General features: G+C 41.7%; 1 protein-coding gene across 1 annotated transcript in view; it reads right to left on the bottom strand.

The window, feature by feature from the left end:
• The window catches only part of focad (focadhesin), a 66,754-nt gene that overhangs the window by 1,517 nt on the left and 44,414 nt on the right, over positions 1 to 20,823 (bottom strand). The window contains exons 26-43 of the mRNA XM_028563762.1: positions 20,564 to 20,680; positions 19,192 to 19,430; positions 19,026 to 19,109; positions 18,176 to 18,323; positions 17,601 to 17,720; positions 14,495 to 14,617; positions 13,761 to 13,838; positions 12,600 to 12,671; positions 12,113 to 12,215; positions 11,899 to 11,979; positions 11,635 to 11,763; positions 11,436 to 11,551; positions 6,804 to 7,064; positions 5,508 to 5,597; positions 4,750 to 4,927; positions 4,299 to 4,396; positions 315 to 566; positions 38 to 113 (exon numbers count right to left, since the gene is read on the bottom strand). Coding sequence (XP_028419563.1) covers positions 38 to 113; positions 315 to 566; positions 4,299 to 4,396; positions 4,750 to 4,927; positions 5,508 to 5,597; positions 6,804 to 7,064; positions 11,436 to 11,551; positions 11,635 to 11,763; positions 11,899 to 11,979; positions 12,113 to 12,215; positions 12,600 to 12,671; positions 13,761 to 13,838; positions 14,495 to 14,617; positions 17,601 to 17,720; positions 18,176 to 18,323; positions 19,026 to 19,109; positions 19,192 to 19,430; positions 20,564 to 20,680 — 2,365 coding nt within the window. The remainder of the gene's footprint in view (positions 1 to 37; positions 114 to 314; positions 567 to 4,298; positions 4,397 to 4,749; positions 4,928 to 5,507; positions 5,598 to 6,803; positions 7,065 to 11,435; positions 11,552 to 11,634; positions 11,764 to 11,898; positions 11,980 to 12,112; positions 12,216 to 12,599; positions 12,672 to 13,760; positions 13,839 to 14,494; positions 14,618 to 17,600; positions 17,721 to 18,175; positions 18,324 to 19,025; positions 19,110 to 19,191; positions 19,431 to 20,563; positions 20,681 to 20,823) is intronic.

Below are 20,823 nucleotides of genomic sequence, written 5' to 3'. Positions count from 1 at the left end.
GCGCTTCACATTTTAATACTATGTTGGTGTGTTTTACCTCTGGCTGTGCTGATGGTTGCGGCCGACAGATTCTGTTCAGGACCCTCTGTGATGCTGAAGAGCCAGTCTATGAACTGAGAGAGAAAGAGAGAGAGACAGACAGAGAGAGACAGACACAGAGACAGACACAGACACAGAGACAGACACACAGACACACAGACACACACACAGACACACACACACACACACACACACACACACACACACACACACACACACACAGTCATCATCTTGTTGAGCCATAGCTTCAGTGTATTTGAATGAGACCCACCCACCTTGTGTGTCTGGCTGCTCCAGGGCTCTTTGTCCAGCAGCTGAGCCAGGCTGTGGGACATTCCCAGCATGCACTGACGCAGGGCATGGTCAGTGAATGACTCCTCACCATACAGACAGTGTTGCAGAGTCTGGGGCTTGGAGCCAGGTTGCCATGGGAACCACTGGGCCCTAATGCCAAGGAGGCGGGGCATGAAGTGGTCACCCCAGGAAACTACAGCAGCAACAAAAACCTGAAACAGGAAGTCTGTGGCCTGCAGAAAAAGAAAGGAAATCTATCTTGAGCTTAACAAGTCAGGATATAAAATATATCTTCCAGGACATTTGTAGCAGAAACACTGAGCAAAAAGTCTCCAGGGTGTTCAAAGAGTTACTAAAATGGAGTTTCAGAAACAAAACAAAAACACATTTTGGGAGCCTAAAACATTATGACAGATTATTAAGCAACCTAATTCAATTTAGCATGATATATATAAAATACTATTTCTATCCAGTACTAAATACTATAACATTGAAAGTCTACTGCTGTAGCTCTAAAATGATGATTCTCCTGAGCAGTGTTGGGACTAATTCCAGTAATGTATTGCTTTTTGCTGTAATACAGTAATATAACGCATTACTAATACAATTTGGGTAACATTATACCCGTTACAATATCAGTAATGCAAGTTAAAACGCATTCTAACTAAAAATTAAACAAGTATTTAGTTTTTTTAAACTGTGAAACATTTCGGCACCAGAGAAAACAAATCTGTGAGTAAAAGAGTAATGTTAGGGCGTTCTCAATGTACTGTCTGTACTGACCAAAAAGAGAAAAAGACATGGCTCTCCTCTTGCTCGACGGGGAGAAGGCCTTCAATAGGGTTGAGTGGACTTTATCTTTGACGTTATAGCTACATTTGGTTTTGGAAATACTTTCCTTAATTGGATCAAAGTATTACATATCAACCCTATAGCTGAGGTTCTGACAATGAAGTGGTTTCTATTAGGGGTGCATGATATATCGACTCAATATCGTTATCACGTTGCGCAATATTATATCGAAAGTGTGCAATATGCAATATTTAGTTTATTTTGTAGAGTGCTGCGTCCCATCCGTTGGCTGTGTGGCGATTTAGAGCCCACTTGAAAAACTATAATGATCATCATTTCATTGGCCAGTTACTGTGCTTACTGTGCACATGTTAGTGCACGTCAGCGCACGGGTCCACTATGTGACAAACCCTATGGAGCATACCACGTGTGTGCATATTTAGACAGAGTGACAGTGTAAGTGAAGAAATAGATAGAGACAACAAAACGGAACTAATCAGAGAAGTCCTGTTCTCTTTATTTGTATATTTTATACTGTACAACCAGTAAAACATGTCCTGTTCTGTAGACATGGTCGTTATTTATTTATACAGTCAGTTGAAATAAATCTTGTGTTGTAAGAAAACTTGTTTTATTTGTTATGAATCTATTTTGATGCGTTTTCCTATAACTTTTGTAATTTCATGTTAATATCAATATCACAATATTCATAATCGATAACGCAATATCACATTTTGTTAATATCGTGCAACCCTACCTTCAATATTACAAGAGGTTGTCCCCAAGGTTCACCTCTATCACCACTTCTGTTCATGCTAGCTATGGACCTTTTTCACAGCAGACATTTTGACTTGTCATAGTAAGAAAAGCACTGTAAATAGTAAGCTATTTCAGTGAGTCAGCATGCACAATACTAGGGCCTAGGGACGTTTTTCTCGGTTTTTTTCGTGGTGGCCAACACGAAAGTGCAAACTAATGTATTTCAAGCGCATGTCGTGATCAAAAATGCCGAAAATCCGTAGGAGGAGGTTGGTTGGGGTGAGATCGGGGAGCACGTCCTGTGTGTGGCGTTTTGTTTCCCTGTTCTCGATTTGCTAATCACAACCGTGCCGTTATTGTGGCGCGTCCCCCGCAGCCGTCTTCTAGCATGTGAGGCGTCCTTTCCCCGTTGTTTTTTTCCTAAACTCAACCTCCGCCATCCCGTTATTGTGGCGTGTCCCCCGCGGCCGTCTCTGGGTGTGTGACGCGTCCTTTCCCTGTTGTTTTTTTCCTAAACCCAACCTCCGCCGTCCCATTGTTGTTGTTGCGTTGTCAGCTCTTTTTGCTGACAACATAATTTTATTCTTAAAACAATTAAACACATCCATACCAGCATTGTTAGATCTAATTGGCCTGTTACACAGACCAATGCTTGTTTACTTTCAAGATCTTATCTTATTTTACATATTTGGGCATTAAAATAAAACCTCATTTAGAAACTATAGCACCAACAAACTATGAAGTAATAATTAACTGAGTACCTTACCTATATCTATGATATGGAGAGTAAAAATATAAAAAAATTAATATATTGCCTAAATTCATGTATTTATTTTTAAAATATCCCCCTCGCTCCACCTACAGGAATGTTTAAGAAACTCACAGCACTCTTCAGGAAATTTATATGGAATAAGAAGTGTCCTCGAATCTGCTTATCTCTGTTGTGTCTTCCATGTGATACTGGGGGTCTGGAATGTCCAAATCTTTATTGGTAATATTTAGAAACACAATTTGAGAACTGTTCTATTTTTTTTCTGGAGATGCTCCGTCATGGGTGGACATGGAGTCATTCTCCTTTAATGTACCATTGCATTTGCACCTGTATTCAGCCAAGATAAAGTACTTAAGAATGTGTACTGCTCACCCTATAGTTCTTAATATTGTTATGAATGGTATGAGGTAAAATAATATATGGACATATTGAACTCTGTCATGATTCAGCCCAGTGTGGGGCAATGTTTCATTAAACCAGGCAAGCTGGATACAGGATTCCAGATATGGGCAAAGAAAGGAAAAGTAAAGTAGGCGACTCTAAACTCTAAATAATAAAAGATAGGCAGCTAGAGCTGAGGTCTGATTCAATATAATACTTTATTAGCATTTATTAAAACTATTATATAATAATATATTATTATATTATAGGATGAATATAAATATATATATATATATATATATATATATATATATATATATATATATATATATAGAATATACATGTATTATAACATCTGTATATAATGAAGAGCAGTTAAATAAGTTTCCATGTCTACCTCTGTTAAAAACAATACCATTGGATTGAAGCCACCAATATTGCATTATGCTGTATTAATATGGAGAATGCTAATATTCAATATGCCCCATTCTCCCAAATTCAGCCTGACATACAGTAATTGGTGTCTTTGGAAACTCTGGGATTTAAATAAATCCTGCACAAACACTAAAGATGGACACACAAGTGGGACTTTAGATGTGAATTCAGGTTGATTATTACTTATTTTCATAGGTTCATGTAATAATAACATTTACAATCTGCCTGATTGTCTGACTGCTAGGTGTTCCCACCTTACTGACTGCTAGGTGTTCCCACTTACCAGTATTTATCATACGTGATAAAAGCTACGAAAATAAGCATGACAGGACAAGCAAAGATGATTTGAATTTTCACCAGAGCATTTGAGGTTAAGTTACTTTTGAATATTTCCAACATGTCAAACCTGTTATGTCAGTTGAGTGGAGCTGTATTCCAACCTTTTTTTTTTTTTTATAATTTATATTGATCCCCAATCTGTTTGTTAGAAATCACTACACACACAGGCCTGAAATACACACACATGCTCAAGACCTATTCATGCACAAATGGAGAGATGTCAGAGTGAGTGGGCTGCCAGTGCTGGACCAGCGCCCTGAGCGGTTGGGGGGGTACGGTGCCTTGCTCAAGAGCACCTGGCAGTGCCCAGGAGGTGAATGGGCATCTCTCCAGCTACCAATCCACACTCTGTACTTTGGTCCGTCCTGGGACTTGAACCAGCAACCCTCCAGTTCCCAACCCAAGGGACTGAGCTACTGCCACCCCCCCTAGATGCTCAACAGCCCACTGACAGCTGGGCAGTGTGCAGCCTGGCTCAGAAACATACCAGTTTGGTGTCTCCACATGTGACCGGGGTTGCACCATACGCAACATTTCGGATGTGTCCCATCAGCTCCAGAAGCCACTCCATTCGTTTCAAAACGCCTATAACACAGAACAAACCATGTCAACATGATGACTCACTCAGAGGTGGACATTAACATACTGTGGAACTATGACACACATGTATTGCATGCAGAGAAAAATACTATAGCATAGTATGTGTTGTTTTGCTGATGAGTTAAACAGTATAACCATCACAAGTGAAATTTTAAATTCTCAACTTTAGATGACACATCACAAAAAGCCATTGTTTAAACTTACCGATTTAAACTTACGCATAGTATTAATTTGCAACTTTAAAGATTTTTAGCTTTGAGTCGCTGCTTTTCCTAAATGACGTGAATGCAGCAAGAGAAGCTCTTCAGCTCCAAACATGGACTTGTTTCTGGCCTGACCTGTATTGGGATTGGTGGCCAGGCGACACTGGTAAAAAGTCTGCAGGAGGAGCCAGCCGACTCTGCGGCTCGGCCAACCACGGAGCACCCCGGCGATGACATCATTGAGGCCCAGCAGGGGAACTCTGCCTTGGGAGGTCAGGTAAGCCAGGACAAAGCAGGTCTTCTCCATGTGAGCCTGAACAGCATTAAGTACAGAGTATATTCTGCTACACTTTCATTTAAAAATATACACATTGCTCAGCTGTATTTATTCATCTGGAGTTTTAAAACCACTATGTTAAAATTTTTGTTCAACTTCCAATGGTGGTATAAATAAAGACAGTGTGGCAGGCAGAATGTGTTAGCAGCAGTGAGCTTTGTGAGCTGTATCTTTGAACTTTGGACATAGCCACACCAGCCGTTTCCCCCTGCTTCCAGTCGTTATGCTAAGCTAGGCTAACCACGTACTGACTCTGGCTTTGTACTTAATACAGCCATGAGACTGATATCCATCTTCTCTGAAAGAATAATCATTACAATATTTTCCAAAACAGATCAAAGCAAAGTGTTTTTGGTAAGGATTATGTTTACAACAGAATCTATCAATCTCAGAAATCGGTCAGAAAGCACTGCAGGAGGCAACTCTAGCATGGAACAAACCACAGAAACTGCTCCAGAAAGAAGGGCCAAAATACACTCAGTAGCATATGACATAAATGCTTTGCTTTTTTAAAAACACTAAGTACTTATTGGCTCTTTGTCACATCATACTGTACCTCTGTGACTCGTGTGATTCGCTCAATCTCTGCATCCGACATCTCAGACAGACACTTGGCGATTCCCACATACAAATCCACTTCATTATCCTAAAAGAAATTAATTTATTATCAGCAGAAGAAACAGGAGGATATGTTGGTGAATCGTCCGGTAAAATTAAAAACAGCTGACACAGTACTATTTTTTAAAACACATGTTGAAATGTTTAAAATGTTAACTGTTTGCATGTGAGATGTATTGGAGTTGCAGTTTGAAGTGGAAGCACTGAAAGGATTTGAAGTGTTTGTGGAAGTGTAGGAGCTAAAAGCAGTTGTTTAACATTGTTAAATTGTCAAATGAAGAGTGAAAGCAGCAGTAATTAGCCAGTTAATGTCTTGTTGGCAAGAAAATGTCTGAACTCTGAGATGAAGAGTAAAAATGAATTAGTGTCAGTTAGTGTTTAGAGGCCGGTCGCAGTTGAACTGTCAGTCGAGGCGTAGGAGATGAAAGCAGGAGAAGCTGAAGTGCCAGATAGTTGAAGTGTGAGCTCTGTAAGTAGCTGCTTAGTGTTAGTTGGTTTGTAAATCACGATATTTTTGACCAAATACCTCGATATCGATACAGCCACGATATTGTAGTGTTGACTACTGGTGCTTTCACAAAATATTTACACAATGAGATTTTTGATAAATAATCATCAGTAATGTGGATATAAGGACTAAGTGGGTAAAGGCAAATAATAGAACAGTTACAACAGTCTGGTAAGTTCAGAAAATGACATAACTTTACTGTAATGCAGCCTTTAAAACCAGGAAAAGACAACACTTATGCCATATTACGATATTACAATATCCAAAATCTAAGACGATATCTAGTCTCATATCACGATATCGGTATAATAATATATATTGCCCAGCTCTAAATGTGATCATTGTGAGAAGTTAAAGTGTCAGTTGGTATGTAAACAGCGACAGCAGCTGAAATGTCAGTTGATGCAAACAAACTGTAGAAATTAGAAAAGTAAGTATTTGAAGGCTAAAGATGATGTGTCATTTACTATGTAGAGCCTGGAGCAGGCAGTTATCATTTGAAGTGTAAGAGACAAAAGATGGGAGGAGTTAAAATATTAGTTCAACTGCCATCTTTGAAAGTTGAAGTGCTAGAGGGAGTTGAAGTGAGCCCACTGTTAACAGTTGAAGCGTCAGCTGATGGATATAGAGTAACACTAGCTCAAATATCAGTTGAATAATGGAAATTAATTGAAGTGTGATGTCTGTAAGCAGGTTCTGGATGTGTGTGTCATTTCAGCGTTGTACCTGGATGTGGTTGGGCATCAGGGAGAAGATCTTCTCTGAGCTGGAGCAGAGGATGGTCCAGCAGCTGTTGGAGGGGTTTGGGAGAGCCATGGCCTGAGCCAGGCCCTGCAGCAGGGAGCGGCACAGGGACAGACGCTGAGGGCGGAGCTCCTCCTGGAAGTGCTGCAGGCCCAGACTCTCCATGTGGACCTGCAGCTTGTCCTCCGCGACATGCTTCATCCACAGGCCCAGGCTCTCATACAGCTGAGCCCGAGTCTGGAACTGGAGCACAAACACAAACTCTCCATAGTCATCGGACTGTTTTACAAGCAGGGCTCGGTATTAAACCTCAATTCCTTTGGTGCTAACTAATATCTGTAGCACTACGTACACTGCTTGTGTTTAGACAACATGGAACTATATGCGAAGGAAGATTTTCAAAAGCAAATGTAAGATTTATGAAGTTGAAGTTATAATATATATGTAAAATACCAATATCTATTCAAGTTGGGATCTATTTATATTTATAAATTGTTTGACGTTTGCTCAAACTGGTTGGCATTGCTTGTGGATTGGTGTTTGGTGTTATAAGCCCCCAACGTCGTCTTCCAGGCACTAGGATTAGGCAATGGTAGGGTTAGGGTTAAGGTTAGGGTTAGGTGCCTTAAAGTCGATGGTTGCAGTGTTTACATGTTATTTTCCCTCTATACTGTTCACTAGGGCAGAAAGTATTTCCCGGTGTGTGCAGGTTAGCGCATGCGTGGTGAGGGGGGCAGTTAGTGTGTTGAAGATGGCAGACTCGTGAGTCCTAGCTAGCTGTGTACTTAATCAAAGTTTGAACTGAATAAACATTGTGTTTATTACAAGTAACATTGGTAGCAGAGGATGGTTAAAAGATGGCAGCTAGTTATAAAGTTCCGCCGAAGTTTGATAAAGCCAGGCCATACGAGTGTTGGAAAAATGAAGTCAATATCTGGACGAGGGTTACCGACCTCGACGAAAATAAACAAGCCCTTGCTGTTGCTTTGGGGCTTGAGGGGAGAGCCCGTGAAACAGCGATGAAAATACCCGGGAAGATTTGGACAGTAAAGACGGTATGGAAACGTTTGCAAAGCTGGATGGCGTGTCCCTAAAGTAGGAAACGGACCGTGCATATGAAGCCTATTCTTATTTTGATGGCATAACGAAAGATAGTGCCGTTTCTATGGCGGACTACATAACTGACTTCGAACAGCGATACAACCGGATGAAAAAGTATAATATGACACTTCCTGATATTGTGCTGGCTTTTAAGTTGTTAGATACAGCCTGTCTCAACAAGAAAAGCAGACAGCTAGCACTGACGGCCTACACAGAGTTGAAGTCGGCTCTAAAAAGGATTTTCGGAAGGAAAACGACAGGCTCATTAAACAGAATACAAATGACATGGCGTTTTTCACAGAACAAAGACCAAAAGGAAGAGGAAAACGGAACGCAACATTGCAAAATGGACAACTGAAGCAGCCATTACTGGGGACTAATCCACTGGATAAGTTTGGTAAGAGATCCAGATGTGCTATTTGACAATGCACGTTTCAGTGGGCTTAAAGACTGTCTTCACAAGACAACTAAACAAGTAAAAATAACTGATGATGCGAATGTACAGGAATGTAACATTACATTGTTTACAAAGTCCTCCATGTCAGACGCTGAGATATTTATGACCTAATCATTGGGATCTGCGATTATTGACACTGCCTGTACCTGTACTGTGTGTGGGGAGAAATGGCTGGAAAGCTATATTGATGACCTCACCCAAGATCAAGTGAACAGACTGATGCAAACAGAAACTCCCAGTTGCAGACCATTTTGGTTTGGAGATGGCAATTTGGTGTATTCCACAACAAATGTGAAACTACCAGCTAAAATAGAACTGACAAAATGCCAAATTGAAACGGACGTTGTCAAGGTTGACATTCCACTCCTGCCGAGTAAAACGTCCCTTAAAAAGGCAGTGATCATTTTGGACATGGAAAAGGACAGTGCAGTGATGTTCAAACAATCCATACCTCTTGAATTCACTAGTTCTGGACATTACTGTGTCGACATCAGATACAGAGAAACTAAAAAAGGTCCAACTGAAGAGAAAGTCCTAACAGTAACAGAAAATATGTCTCCAGATGAGAAACGTAAAGTTCTTCTGAAGTTCCATAAATTTGGTCATGTGTCGGCAGACAGACTACAGAGGCTCATTCACGATTCAGGAAATAAGGACAAAGAATGCTTTACTATACGAATAGTATAGGACTGTGATGTATGCCAGAAGTACAGAAAGACAAAGCCAAAGCCTGCTGTGGGGTTGCCCTTAGCTTCAGAATATAACGAGACAATGGCCATGGATCTGCATGATTTGGAACCAGGTTTATGGTATCTTCACATCATTGACCACTTCACACGTTTCAGCGCTGGAAACGTGAAAACAAAAAAAGTCATCTGAAATTGTCAACTCCTTCATTCACACTTGGATTAGTGTCCATGGCGCCCCCCAGAGGCTGTACAGTGACAATGGTGGAGAATTCAACAACGAAGAGATCAGAGACATGGCTGAAAACTTTAACATTGAGACAAAAACAACCACAAGATACAGTCCTTGGAGCAACGGACTACTTGAGAGACATAACCAAACACTGACTGAGATCATCCAGAAGGACAAAAGAGAGAATGGATGTGACTGGCATACTGCTCTTGACTGGGCCCTCATGACCTGTATGTTGAATATTCAGGGCTACAGTCCATATCAATTAGTGTTTGGACGGAATCCTAACCTTCAATCTGTATTAGTTGATAAACTACCTGCTCTAGAGGGTTCCACCATGAGTGCTAGAGTAGGAGAACACATTTCAGCTTTACATGCTTCTAGGAAAGCATTCACAGAAGCAGAGTCTTCTGAGCGGATAAGAAGGGCAATAAGAAAGCAGCTCAGGCCCACAGATGACATGTATGTGACACAAGACAAGGTTTATTACAAAAGAGCAGACTGTCCTGAGGAAGGGACAAGGGATAGTTAGTGGTCAGGATGGAGCGGTTGTATTTGTAAGACATGGGGGGATTCTAGTTAAGAGTGCACCAATCCAGGCTCTGTAAGGTAAACACACAGGATTCTCAGGATATATATATATATATATATATATATATATATATATATATATACACTTATATATCACCTACCAACCAGTAAGAATTCCGGCTCTCACAGACCTGTTTTTCTTTAAGAAGCCCTCCTGTTCTCCACTCATTACCTGTATTAACTGCACCGGTTTGAACTTGTTACCTGTATAAAAGACACCTGTCCACACACTCAATCAAAGAGACTCCAACCTCTCCACAATGGCCAAGACCAGAGAGCTGTGTAAGGACATCAGGGATAAAATTGTCGACCTGCACTAGGCTGGGATGGGCTACAGGACAATAGGCAAGCAGCTTGGTGAGAAGGCAACAACTGTTGGCGCAATTAGAAAATGGAAGAAGTTCAAGATAATGGTCAATCCCCCTCGGTCTGGGGCGCGATGCAAGATCTCACCTCGTGGGGCATCAATGATCATGAAAAAGGTGAGGGATCAGCCCAGAACTACACGGCAAGACCTGGTCAATGACCTGAAGAGAGCTGGGACCACAGTCTCAAAGAAAACCATTAGTAACACACTACGCCATCACGGATTAAAATTCTGCAGCGCACGCAAGGTCCCCCTGCTCAAGCCAGCGCATGTCCAGGCCCGTCTAAAGTTTGCCAATGACCATCTGGATGATCCAGAGGAGGAATGGGAGAAGGTCATGTGGTCTGATGAGACAAAAATAGAGCTTTTTGGTCTAAACTCCACTCGCCGTGTTTGGAGGAAGAAGAAGGATGAGTACAACCCCAAGAACACCATCCCAACCGTGAAGCATGGAGGTGGAAACTAGCTAGCTGTGTACTTAATAAAAGTTTGAACTGAATAAACATTGTGTTTATTACAAGTAACAGCAGCGCTGCCTTGAAGTCGACATTAGGGGCTTAAAACATCATCGAGCTTTAATTATTTACATACACAAATGTTGTTATCTGTAGATCATGAAGCATTTGCCACCAATAATGAGACTAATTTCCCTCCATAAAGTTTGCTCACTTTGGCAAAGTAACGTTACTGTACCTCAGTTGAACAGAAACATTTCAAATTACAGCAACTGAAAACAAGCAGTGTACAGCGTCACCAGTGTCTGTGTCACGCCCCTCCCTCCCCCCAAATAAAAATGGATCTAAACAGAGCACAAGGGTCCAGTAACTGTCAGTCAATATGGCAAGTTTGCAACTAAAATAAAAGAATTGTGATCAAATATGTACTAAAGGTACATTTTACAGCTGAAATCAGTCAGTGGTCCCCGGGGGCGACAAACTTTGTAATGGAGATACAGTGAAATCACCTCAAACACATCTTTGGCATCTACTGTATAATATTTTTCTGCACTGACATTTCTGTTACTTTTTGTGCACCCTGCACCTGAAAATCCTGTCTGTGCTGGGCTGATGCTTACGGTCGGTATTTGACACTTTTTGAAATCCCATGCTGTGGACATATTTTGCTCAATACTCAAAAAGTATTGAGGTTCAACACCAAACCCTTCTCAAGAGGAACTTACACTGAGACTGTGCACAAGGGGGGGTGAGAGCCAGGAGCCCAGAAAGAGGCCAGCACTCTGAGAAGACTGAGCCTGACACGCTGCCAGCACCACACACTGATGCTGCACATCCTCTCCTGTCAGAGAAAAAACATGCTGAGCTTGTTGCGTTGATTCTGCTAGCCCTAAGGTACATAGAGACAAAAGTGAGAGCTCTTACCGAAGCTGAGCCTCATTAGAGGAGACAGCGTGGCACTCCAGTTGATGGGCGGGTACTGGAAACTGGCTCCAACTGATGCCAGGGGAGTCAGAGCAGTCTTAACCACAGCTGGATGGGCAAACTCTGGACCTGGGTCCACAGGAAAGTTAGGACAGTCTCAAAAGTAAGAGTGCAAATGAAATTCTAGCACATGCTGGCAATTCATATCCTATGTTTACATTTGTGGTATGTTGCAGAAAGGAACGTTATTAGATATCAACAAACCTTTTTTTCCTGCCTCTGTGAGGAAGTCAATGATGGATCTGATGAGACTTTTCTCTGAGAGGTAACTGAAATCCTGAGGAACTGCGAAGATGACAGGAGGACATGGAGAGAAAGATGTGTCACACCAAACAGCTCCTATAATACTACAGTCAATCAAGATAACATGGAGGTTCCCTGTGACTGACTGTGTTTCCTCCATCCGCTGCCGGCCTACCTGCTGTGTGACTGTGACTGGTGGACATATGGGCCAGATGCAGATGACCAACCAAACAAGCACTGTTGGACTGCAGACCAATGGCTCCTGAGAATGATATGATCTGCACAAGAGAGCCAAAACAAGCCAAAATACAGCCAGAGGAGAGGACAGCTCAGTGTAATCACGACTAACAACACAAATATAGTTAAATAGCCTCAAATGTGCTCTGAAAATGTAAATCAGAATTACATTATACAGTGTATTCAGTGCAAGCAGGAATATGTCATGGAAACCTGCTTAGTGAATAATGGAAACTGGTGGCGATATCAACAGTACAGTCATTTTCAAACACTGCAACAGTGACAATGCATCACTACAGGTGACAAAGAAGACATGAAGGGCCTAACATTACCTGAGACATCTTGTAGTATTTAGTAATAATAATACTGAGAGGGTCACATTTTCACCAATGAAAAACTAGAAAGAATAAAATGTGTCTCCATACCTGTGTGATGGCTCGAATGACCTCGTTCAGCCGGCTCTGCTGCTGGGAGGAAAGCTCCAGCTCTCTGCTTTGCTGTAGCACAGGACCACACACTCAATGACTCTTACAAGAAACATCCATTGCCTCATTAGAGCAAAAGATATTATAAGAAATGGAAACATTTCACAAGATTTCAACATTTGAATCAGTTTGTGACCCCCATTGCCCTGATTCTCAGCAAAAAAGTACTTAATTCCTTAAAGGACAAAAGACTGAAATAGGCAAGCCATTGCTGACAAAATTTTATTAAAAAGGTCCCATGGCATGAAAATTTCACTTTATGAGGTTTTTTAACATTAATATGAGTTCCCCCAGCCTGCCTATGGTCTCCCAGTGGCTAGAAATGGTGATAGGTGTAAACCGAGCCCTGGGTATCCTGCTCTGCCTTTGAGAAAATGAAAGCTCAAATGGGCCGATCTGGAATCTCCTCCTTATGAGGTCATAAGGAGCAAGGTTACCTCCCCTTTCTCTGCTTTGCCCGCCCAGAGAATTTGGCCCACCCGTGAGAAAGAGACATCATTACTTTCAAACGAGCAAAGTGGCAGTTGGTCAAGGCCACACCCCCACCCTCCACCGTGCCCCCCCTCTCCTCCTCAATAGCTACAGACACAGAAATGGCACATCCTAAGGAAAGCTCATTGTGGGACTGGCTCTAGTGGCTGTAATTCTGCACCAAGGCTGAATTTCGGGAAAGAGACTTCAGATACAGTATTAGGGGAGCACTAAGGTCTATATAAAAGCATCCAAGGAGCACCATGTCATGGGACCTTTAACAGCAGACCCTCTTGCAGCACGGTTCATGTCTCTGTAATCCACTCATGTGCCCAGGCTGACTCAAACATATGATGATTTAGAATAAATGAGTAAAAACGTTCTCTCTCTCTCTCTCTCTCTCTCTCTCTCTCTCTCTCTCTCTCTCTCTCTCTCTCTCTCTCTCTCTCTCTCTCTCTCATATTTGATATAATATGATTTAAAATTTAAATAATAAACAAGTTCTGCTAAATTCTCTCAGCCCCTGTAGGTTGTTCATAAGTCAGGAGTCACCGCTCACATTATGTACTGCCTGCCTCACCCAGCCCAGTCACACTGACAGACAAAACATGTCAAGAGTGGATTCATTACCTGGATGAGGTAACTCTCAGATCCTACTAGAGCTACCAGGCCGTTGACGGCCGCCAGCCGCTGCATAGTAGGACAACCCTGAAACACAAAGACAACTCCTCTACTGAACATTCAACAGTCTGGAAACAGACACGTTACAGTTGATGGGTATCATGACAATTAAAGCTTGAACATCATTAAATATATTTCATAAGCAACAGGTTCTTTCTATGTGCAGGTGAAATGTAAACGTCAAACACCTGGCTGGTTTCAGATGTCTTAAAGCGATTAGACAGAAAAGGGGTTTTAGTTTTTGAGTCTAGCTGTTTCAGTTACTTATCACTGCTGTTGTTAAAATATATGTCTGGCGGGGTTTCAATAAAGGTGGAGTCAGCGATTCTAATCTTATACACTTCTTGTCAAATTCAGCAAATATGTCCTCACGGTCTGCTAGCTGTTCGTTCTGTTTCTGCTGGTGTTCATCCACAGCTGGCTCTGTAAACGGGAAACTAACTCCTGCACAGGACAGGGACAGGCCATGGTGGATGGAGAGAAAGGCAGTGGGAGCGAGACAGAGGGTAAATCTCACGAATGCTAACCTTCTGAATGAGCACTGGCAGGACAGGTGTGTTTGTTTGGCTGTTGAAAATCACAGACTCCACCTTTAATGACCCCATTCTGATTCAGACTGACAAGCTAGTACATGATGTACAAATACAGTATCTAATGCAGCTGTAAATAGGGAAATGTAGTACCTCGGCTAATAAGATCTTAATCCAAGCAGCCAGCAGACGAGGATGGATGTCCTCTGCTTTGCCATGGCCGGACATAGACAGGCCTTGGACCACCAAGCCCAGAGCCAGGGAGAAGCCTGGAGTCTAAACATCAACATAGAAGCATAGAAAACCAAGGTTAGACTAAAATAGAAGGCCTTAGAATGCTGCTTAGTACACACAGTAGTTATGGATTTACTTACAAATACTAAATCTTTTTTTTTTTTCTATAGCAACAGGCAACCACACCCAACTGACTCTTGAACACCTGGTTTGATGGAATAAGTGGACTCTGGCCACAATAATTATTTTCTCACATTTTAATTGCTTCTTGAATAATTATAAGTTTGTACAGACTTGCAAGTTTCCTGGCTTAGTAGTGAGCAGTGTAGCCAAGATAAGAAGAAAAACTGCTTTAACACAGACAACGCTCAGAACTGCTTCTCTGCTTTTTGCAGACAATGTGGTTCTTTGGCTTCAGACTGGGACTTTCAGCACGGCGGTTTGCATTTGAGTGTGAAGCGCTCAGGATGGGAGGCCATGCTTCTCTGTTGGAAAACTGTGGATCGCTTCCTCTGGGTTGTGACGGAGTTGCTGCCCAAAGTGAAGAAGTTCAAGTATTTCGGGGTACGAGTGAGGGTAGAATGGAGTGTGATATGGACAGGCGGATTGGTGCAGCGGCAGCAGTTATTGGGGGTACCAGACCGTTGTGATGAAGAAGGAGCTGAGCCATCTAGATGGCAGAGCTTTCCATTTACCAGTCCATCTACTGTACGTTCCAACCCTCACCAATAACCAGGAGCTTTGGGGAGTGACCGAAACAATGAGATCACAGATACAAGTTGGCGAAGCGATAGAGTAAACAGCTCAGACATCCGGAAGGAGCTGCTCCTTCACGACCAAAGGGGACAGCTAACTGGGTTCGGGCATCTGATGTAGGAGACCCCAGGGTAGACCAAGAACATGCTGGAGGGATTATATATCTCATCTGGCTTGGGAACATATGGGGAGCCCCGAGGAGGAGCTGGAAAACACTGCTGGAGAGAGGGTCTAGATTTCTTTGCTTTCTTAACCTGATGCCACCGCGACCCGCCCCGGATAAGTGAAAGAAAACAGATGGATGGATGGAAAAATGCCATTTTATTTTTTAGATCTTTCAAATCACAAGGTCACATTTTTTTAGAGGCTGGTGTGGAATCACCATGCATCAAACAGCTAACATCCCCCGGGGCGGCCTCTAGCTCACCCAGTAAGAGCATTCGCCCCATGTTGAGTCCTACAGCGGCGCAGAATCTGACCTGCTGCCCTTTGCTGCGTGTCATTCCCCATCTCTTTCCCACTTTCATATCTAACTACTTTCTAATAAAGGGAAAAGCCCCAAAAAAGAATCCAAAAAATAAATTTGGCTAAAACAGGTTTTAATTTTGAAAATAAAGTTAGTTAAATTACAAAATCTGAAGGTATATCATTATAGAGCAAAGTGTTGGCTGTTCAGCAATGTACTGGTGCAACCTCCTCATTTTGTATTTTTTTCATAAAATAGACGTTTTTCCAGTTATTACTTTGTTTTTGTCAACACCGTCAGACACAATAAAAAGCATATTATGTTTTATTTATTTGGTCTAATATGTATTTAGAGTTTTTAAATCATTATCTGATATTTGTAGTACACAGATATGCTGTTAAATGTTGAATATTCACTTTTGTTCAATTTTTATACTGTTTCACGTGTACACCTTTAAAAGATACAAGAAACATGAAACCTCATACAACGTTTACTTTAGTTTACTTTACAAGCCTAAATAGAAAAAAGTATTATTTTTTTATTTAACAAAAATATATTTGTATTAAAAGAGACTTTTACTTTAATAACTCAACAGCACTGAAGAAACATATTGCAAGCATATTAATTTAAAACAAATAAAACTCCCTCTGACGGTGGTGACTTTAAAACTGACGGTGGTGACACTAATCTGGTGACAGTGGCCTCATAACAACATACAATTCCAAAATGTATACCACACAAGATGGCTTCTTGCTTAACAACTTCATTTAACTATTGGGTCCAAAAAATAACAATCCTGAGCATGCATATCATGTGAAAGAGTAGGTTTTTGTCACCACCGTCAGACATTTTTGTGACGTACAGTCTGACGGTGGTGACAAAAACCTCCAAATAGTCCTTAACGGAGGCTAGAATTGGTGATCACAATAAATATGGGCTCATGGCTGTGGTTCGGCCGCAGCCTCAAGGCCGAACCACAGCTGTGAGGATATCCACGAAAACCTGACGGTGGGGACATCTGACGGTGGTGACAAAAACCTACTCTTTCACATGATATGCATGAGTTGTTCACATTAGCCATCTTGTTTCCCCTCTATTGCTAGCTACTTCAGACCTCTTCTTAAAAAGTATACATTTATGTCATAATCTAATCTAATATTTTTTATACAAAAGAGACGGTGTTGACATGTTATGGTGGCGACAGTAGCAGTTTCCAAAAATATGAACATGTTTAAGAGAAAATAGCAAACTTAAGGGAGCTTGAGTGATCTTGAAGCATGCAGTAGAGCTGAAGGTTTGAAAACGGGGTCCTCAGGAATGTAGTTGACCTTTCAGTTGCCTGACTTTATTGCTTTTTATAAATATCTTACGGTGGTGACGAATATGTGGGACACATTTTGAGCAACCACAAAATAATAGTAAATATCGTTAAAAACTCACTGTTTGTAGTTTTTAAAACATATTACAATGTACTATTTCATGTGGTAAAGATATTATTCAATTCAATTATCACTTTATGTTTTTTTAATCAAGTTGAAATGATTATCTCCTATCCGAGGACAACTGATTTTGTAGGCAATGGGCCAGCAAATAATCATTAAATTAACAAAAATTAAAAATAAAACTATAAAAGAACCTTACATATGTGCAAAGGACCCCCTGATTATAACCTTGATTCTTTTTATTCATGAAAATGTTATTAATTTCCAACAGAATTGGCACTTTTCTTAGTGGGACATTTTTTCGCCAAAGTTTCAAGAATTAGTGAGCTAACACCCCTGAAACAGTCTTACTGCTGCTGACCTGTTGGCTCTCCTCAGTCAGGGTGCGCAGAGTGCTCATCACCTCCTCAGCCTTGGCAGCGTCTATAAGGCCTCCGCTGAAGGCCGAGACACCCACACATGCCACAGAGTACGCCAAGACCTGCACAGGTGGACATATTCAAATCAAACAATCCTCCTTCAAATACCATTCCATATAACAAATCATTTTCTAATAGAGGTTCGGGTTTTTACCCTCAGCCTGTACACTCTACACCCTTACACTGGGTCTATTAAAGCTATGGTCAGAGTCAGTGGAGTAAGCACAACTTGATTTGACAAGTTGACACAGATTTTGACTATAGATGCATCATAAAGGGTGTGGAAACATTATGAGACACCAACATCACGCCTCACATTTAGAGTTAGCAGACCAAACAGAAAAGTGTTACTACTACTAAATGATGATGATGTTATTGTGTATACTGTAAGTTCGACTAGTTATTTTAAGGATTATTTAAAAAAATCAATCAAACAAAATTGCTGAAAAGTGAAACACATACGACCAATAAGCGAAACAAAGGAGAGTAAAACTAGTGTAGTGTTGAGTGGTTTTACCTCCTGCAGCAAGCGTCCTTGCCCACTGCTGTCCTGCAGGTTGGACAGAAGTTTGTCCAGTGTTTGGGTGACGCGGATATGGTGGTTCGTCTGTCCACTACTGCAGAGAGCTGCAAGCACCAGAGCCAGGCCTAACATACAGCCAGTACTGCAGGAGAGCACAGAGGAGCAAGGAAACAGGAAACTAAATCTCACAGCAGGACAGGCGGAGGTCATGCTGGAACACCAATGGACACAGCATCCATGGCTAATAGTACTAAGCTGCACTTTGTTGCTTCTTCACTAATTCTGCAGTAGAAAAGGATATTTCACAATAAAAGTGCAACGCCAGAATTTCACTAGGTCAGGGTATCGTTCAAAAATATTCAATACCAGTACCGATACCAATACCGTGACTTATACTTAACAGTTCCTAAACGATACTTTTTTTCGATACCAATTTTATAAAACAAAAAGAAATTACAACATTACAGCACAAATCTTTTTTATCTATTTTCCAGCTCCGACAACATTTTCCTGCATGTCTCTACTCTATATCACAGACATTATTAGATCTAGGTAGAAGCATGTTGCATGCTGATTGGCTCACTGACGATGATGAGATTTACCGCTTAGGTATTGACATTTAATGATGAGGCATTTTTTGATACTCAATACTTTAGAGGGAATTTGGCTGGTGCCTAAAAAGTATTGAATTGGGTACCCTGCCCTAAATTTCACTAAACTTCAAAATAATTCTTTATGACAACGTTGACTCACATGCACACAAACCACCAATTGGAAACCACTGTTCGAAAGCATATAGCATATTGTTGCTGGTTAATACGTGACATCATGTTTAAGGACTGACTTGTATTCCAGGTCGGGGTTGAAGGAGCAACTTTCCAGAGCGTCCAGAGAGCTGGAGAGGAGCTCAGCGTCCACAGAGACATCACTGGATAACAGGGAGAGACAGACTCAGCTCAACAATCAAAGACGGCCCCTAGCACGTGTTAGGTCACTTCTCCAGACTCTACCTCAGGCGCTGCTGCTGCAGACTGGACAGCACCATGCCGAGCGCTAGGCCCGAGTGGAACTGGACAGCCTGGGAGTCATCGGCGGTGGGGGAGCCCGGCAGGCCGGCCTGCAGCGCAGACAGGACCTGGGCCAGACTGTCCCGCTGCCACACCACCAGCACCGGGACCAGCAGGGACAGCGCCAGGCTGGCACAGGAGCGAGCGATGGCACTCGCCGTGTTCTCCCCTGAGTAGGAGCGCTGTGGGGGAAGGAGGAGGGTGTCAGGGGGGTTGGATTGCTTCTGCAACTGGATGAGTCTGCAACTGGACACACCAGCCGCAGACTCCATGAAGCCAGACATGATCAGTCAGTGCTGTGCTGGGTTCACAGGTCCTAACACATTCTCAGTACAGCACAGATAGATACAGCAAAGCAACAAGGACACCTGCAGGAATTCAAGGCTCATTACATGTCCTTTCCTCAGCAGCCACTTCATTAAGTACACACACTCATCTGTGTGTCAGCCAGGCAAATTATGCAGCTTGGCGTTATGTGAGAAAATCAAATATCACAATATTTTTGACCAAATACCTCGATGACGATATTGCCGCGATACTGTAGGGTTGACTATAGGGCTGGGCGATATGGAGAAAATCAAATATCACGATATTTTTGACCAAATACCTTGATATCAATACCGCAACGATATTGCAGTGTTGACTATTGGTGCTTTCACAAAATATTTACACAATCAGATTTTTGATAAATAGTCATCAGTAATGTGGATATAATGACTAAGTGGGTAAAGGCAAATAATATAACAGCTAGAACAGTCTGGTAAATTCATAAAATGACATCACTTCACTGTAATGCAGCCTTTAAAACCACACACACTTGTCATATTACATTAGCCAAAATCTAAGATGATATCTAGTCTCAGATATCAATGTGGATATAATATCGATATATTGCTCAGCTCTAAGCCGCAACTGAAATGATAGCTTCAAGTCTGTCTTTAACCAATAGTTCTATGCACGTATACAGTATGTATAAAGCATAGACTGATACAATACAACACTATTTCCTGTTGGTTAAACAGCTGTAGTAGTAGTTTGATTATATCTACAGACTGTAGCAATGAGACTTAATACTGTAGCAATGAAAACTTAATCAAAAGGATTCGTCTGGATGCAACAACCAAAATCACTTAATTAACTCACATTTGATTAATAGATACACATTAAAATGATTTAATAGGTTTTTATTTGAAGCCTAAAGACAATTTTAAGAGTAAGATTGAAAACTGGATTGAAAACATAAATGTACCAAGTGCCTACCTGCTGTAACCTACTGTACATTAAGCACTGAATGCTTATATAGAGAAAAACTCACATGTAGGAACCATGGGAAGACTTGTCCTCTGGCCTTGCAGTTGCTGCTGCTGATGCTGAGCAGGGTGTGGAGCACCATGGCCAACCAGCTGGCTGTGGGCACAAACTCTGGGCCAGCCTGCAGGCACAGGTCAGGAAGGAATATTAAAGAACTGTGTAGTTTCCTACACTCACTTAGTCCCACCATCAACTCAATCACAGCTTTGTTTGGGGACAGAGCTCTGCTGTTCTGCTGTTGTTCTGTGAATGGCTGGATGAACA

The sequence above is a fragment of the Perca flavescens genome, chromosome 19, assembly GCF_004354835.1.
Source record: "Perca flavescens isolate YP-PL-M2 chromosome 19, PFLA_1.0, whole genome shotgun sequence".
NCBI classification, from domain to species: domain Eukaryota; kingdom Metazoa; phylum Chordata; class Actinopteri; order Perciformes; family Percidae; genus Perca; species Perca flavescens.
This window is presented reverse-complemented; position numbering and strand designations above follow the sequence as displayed.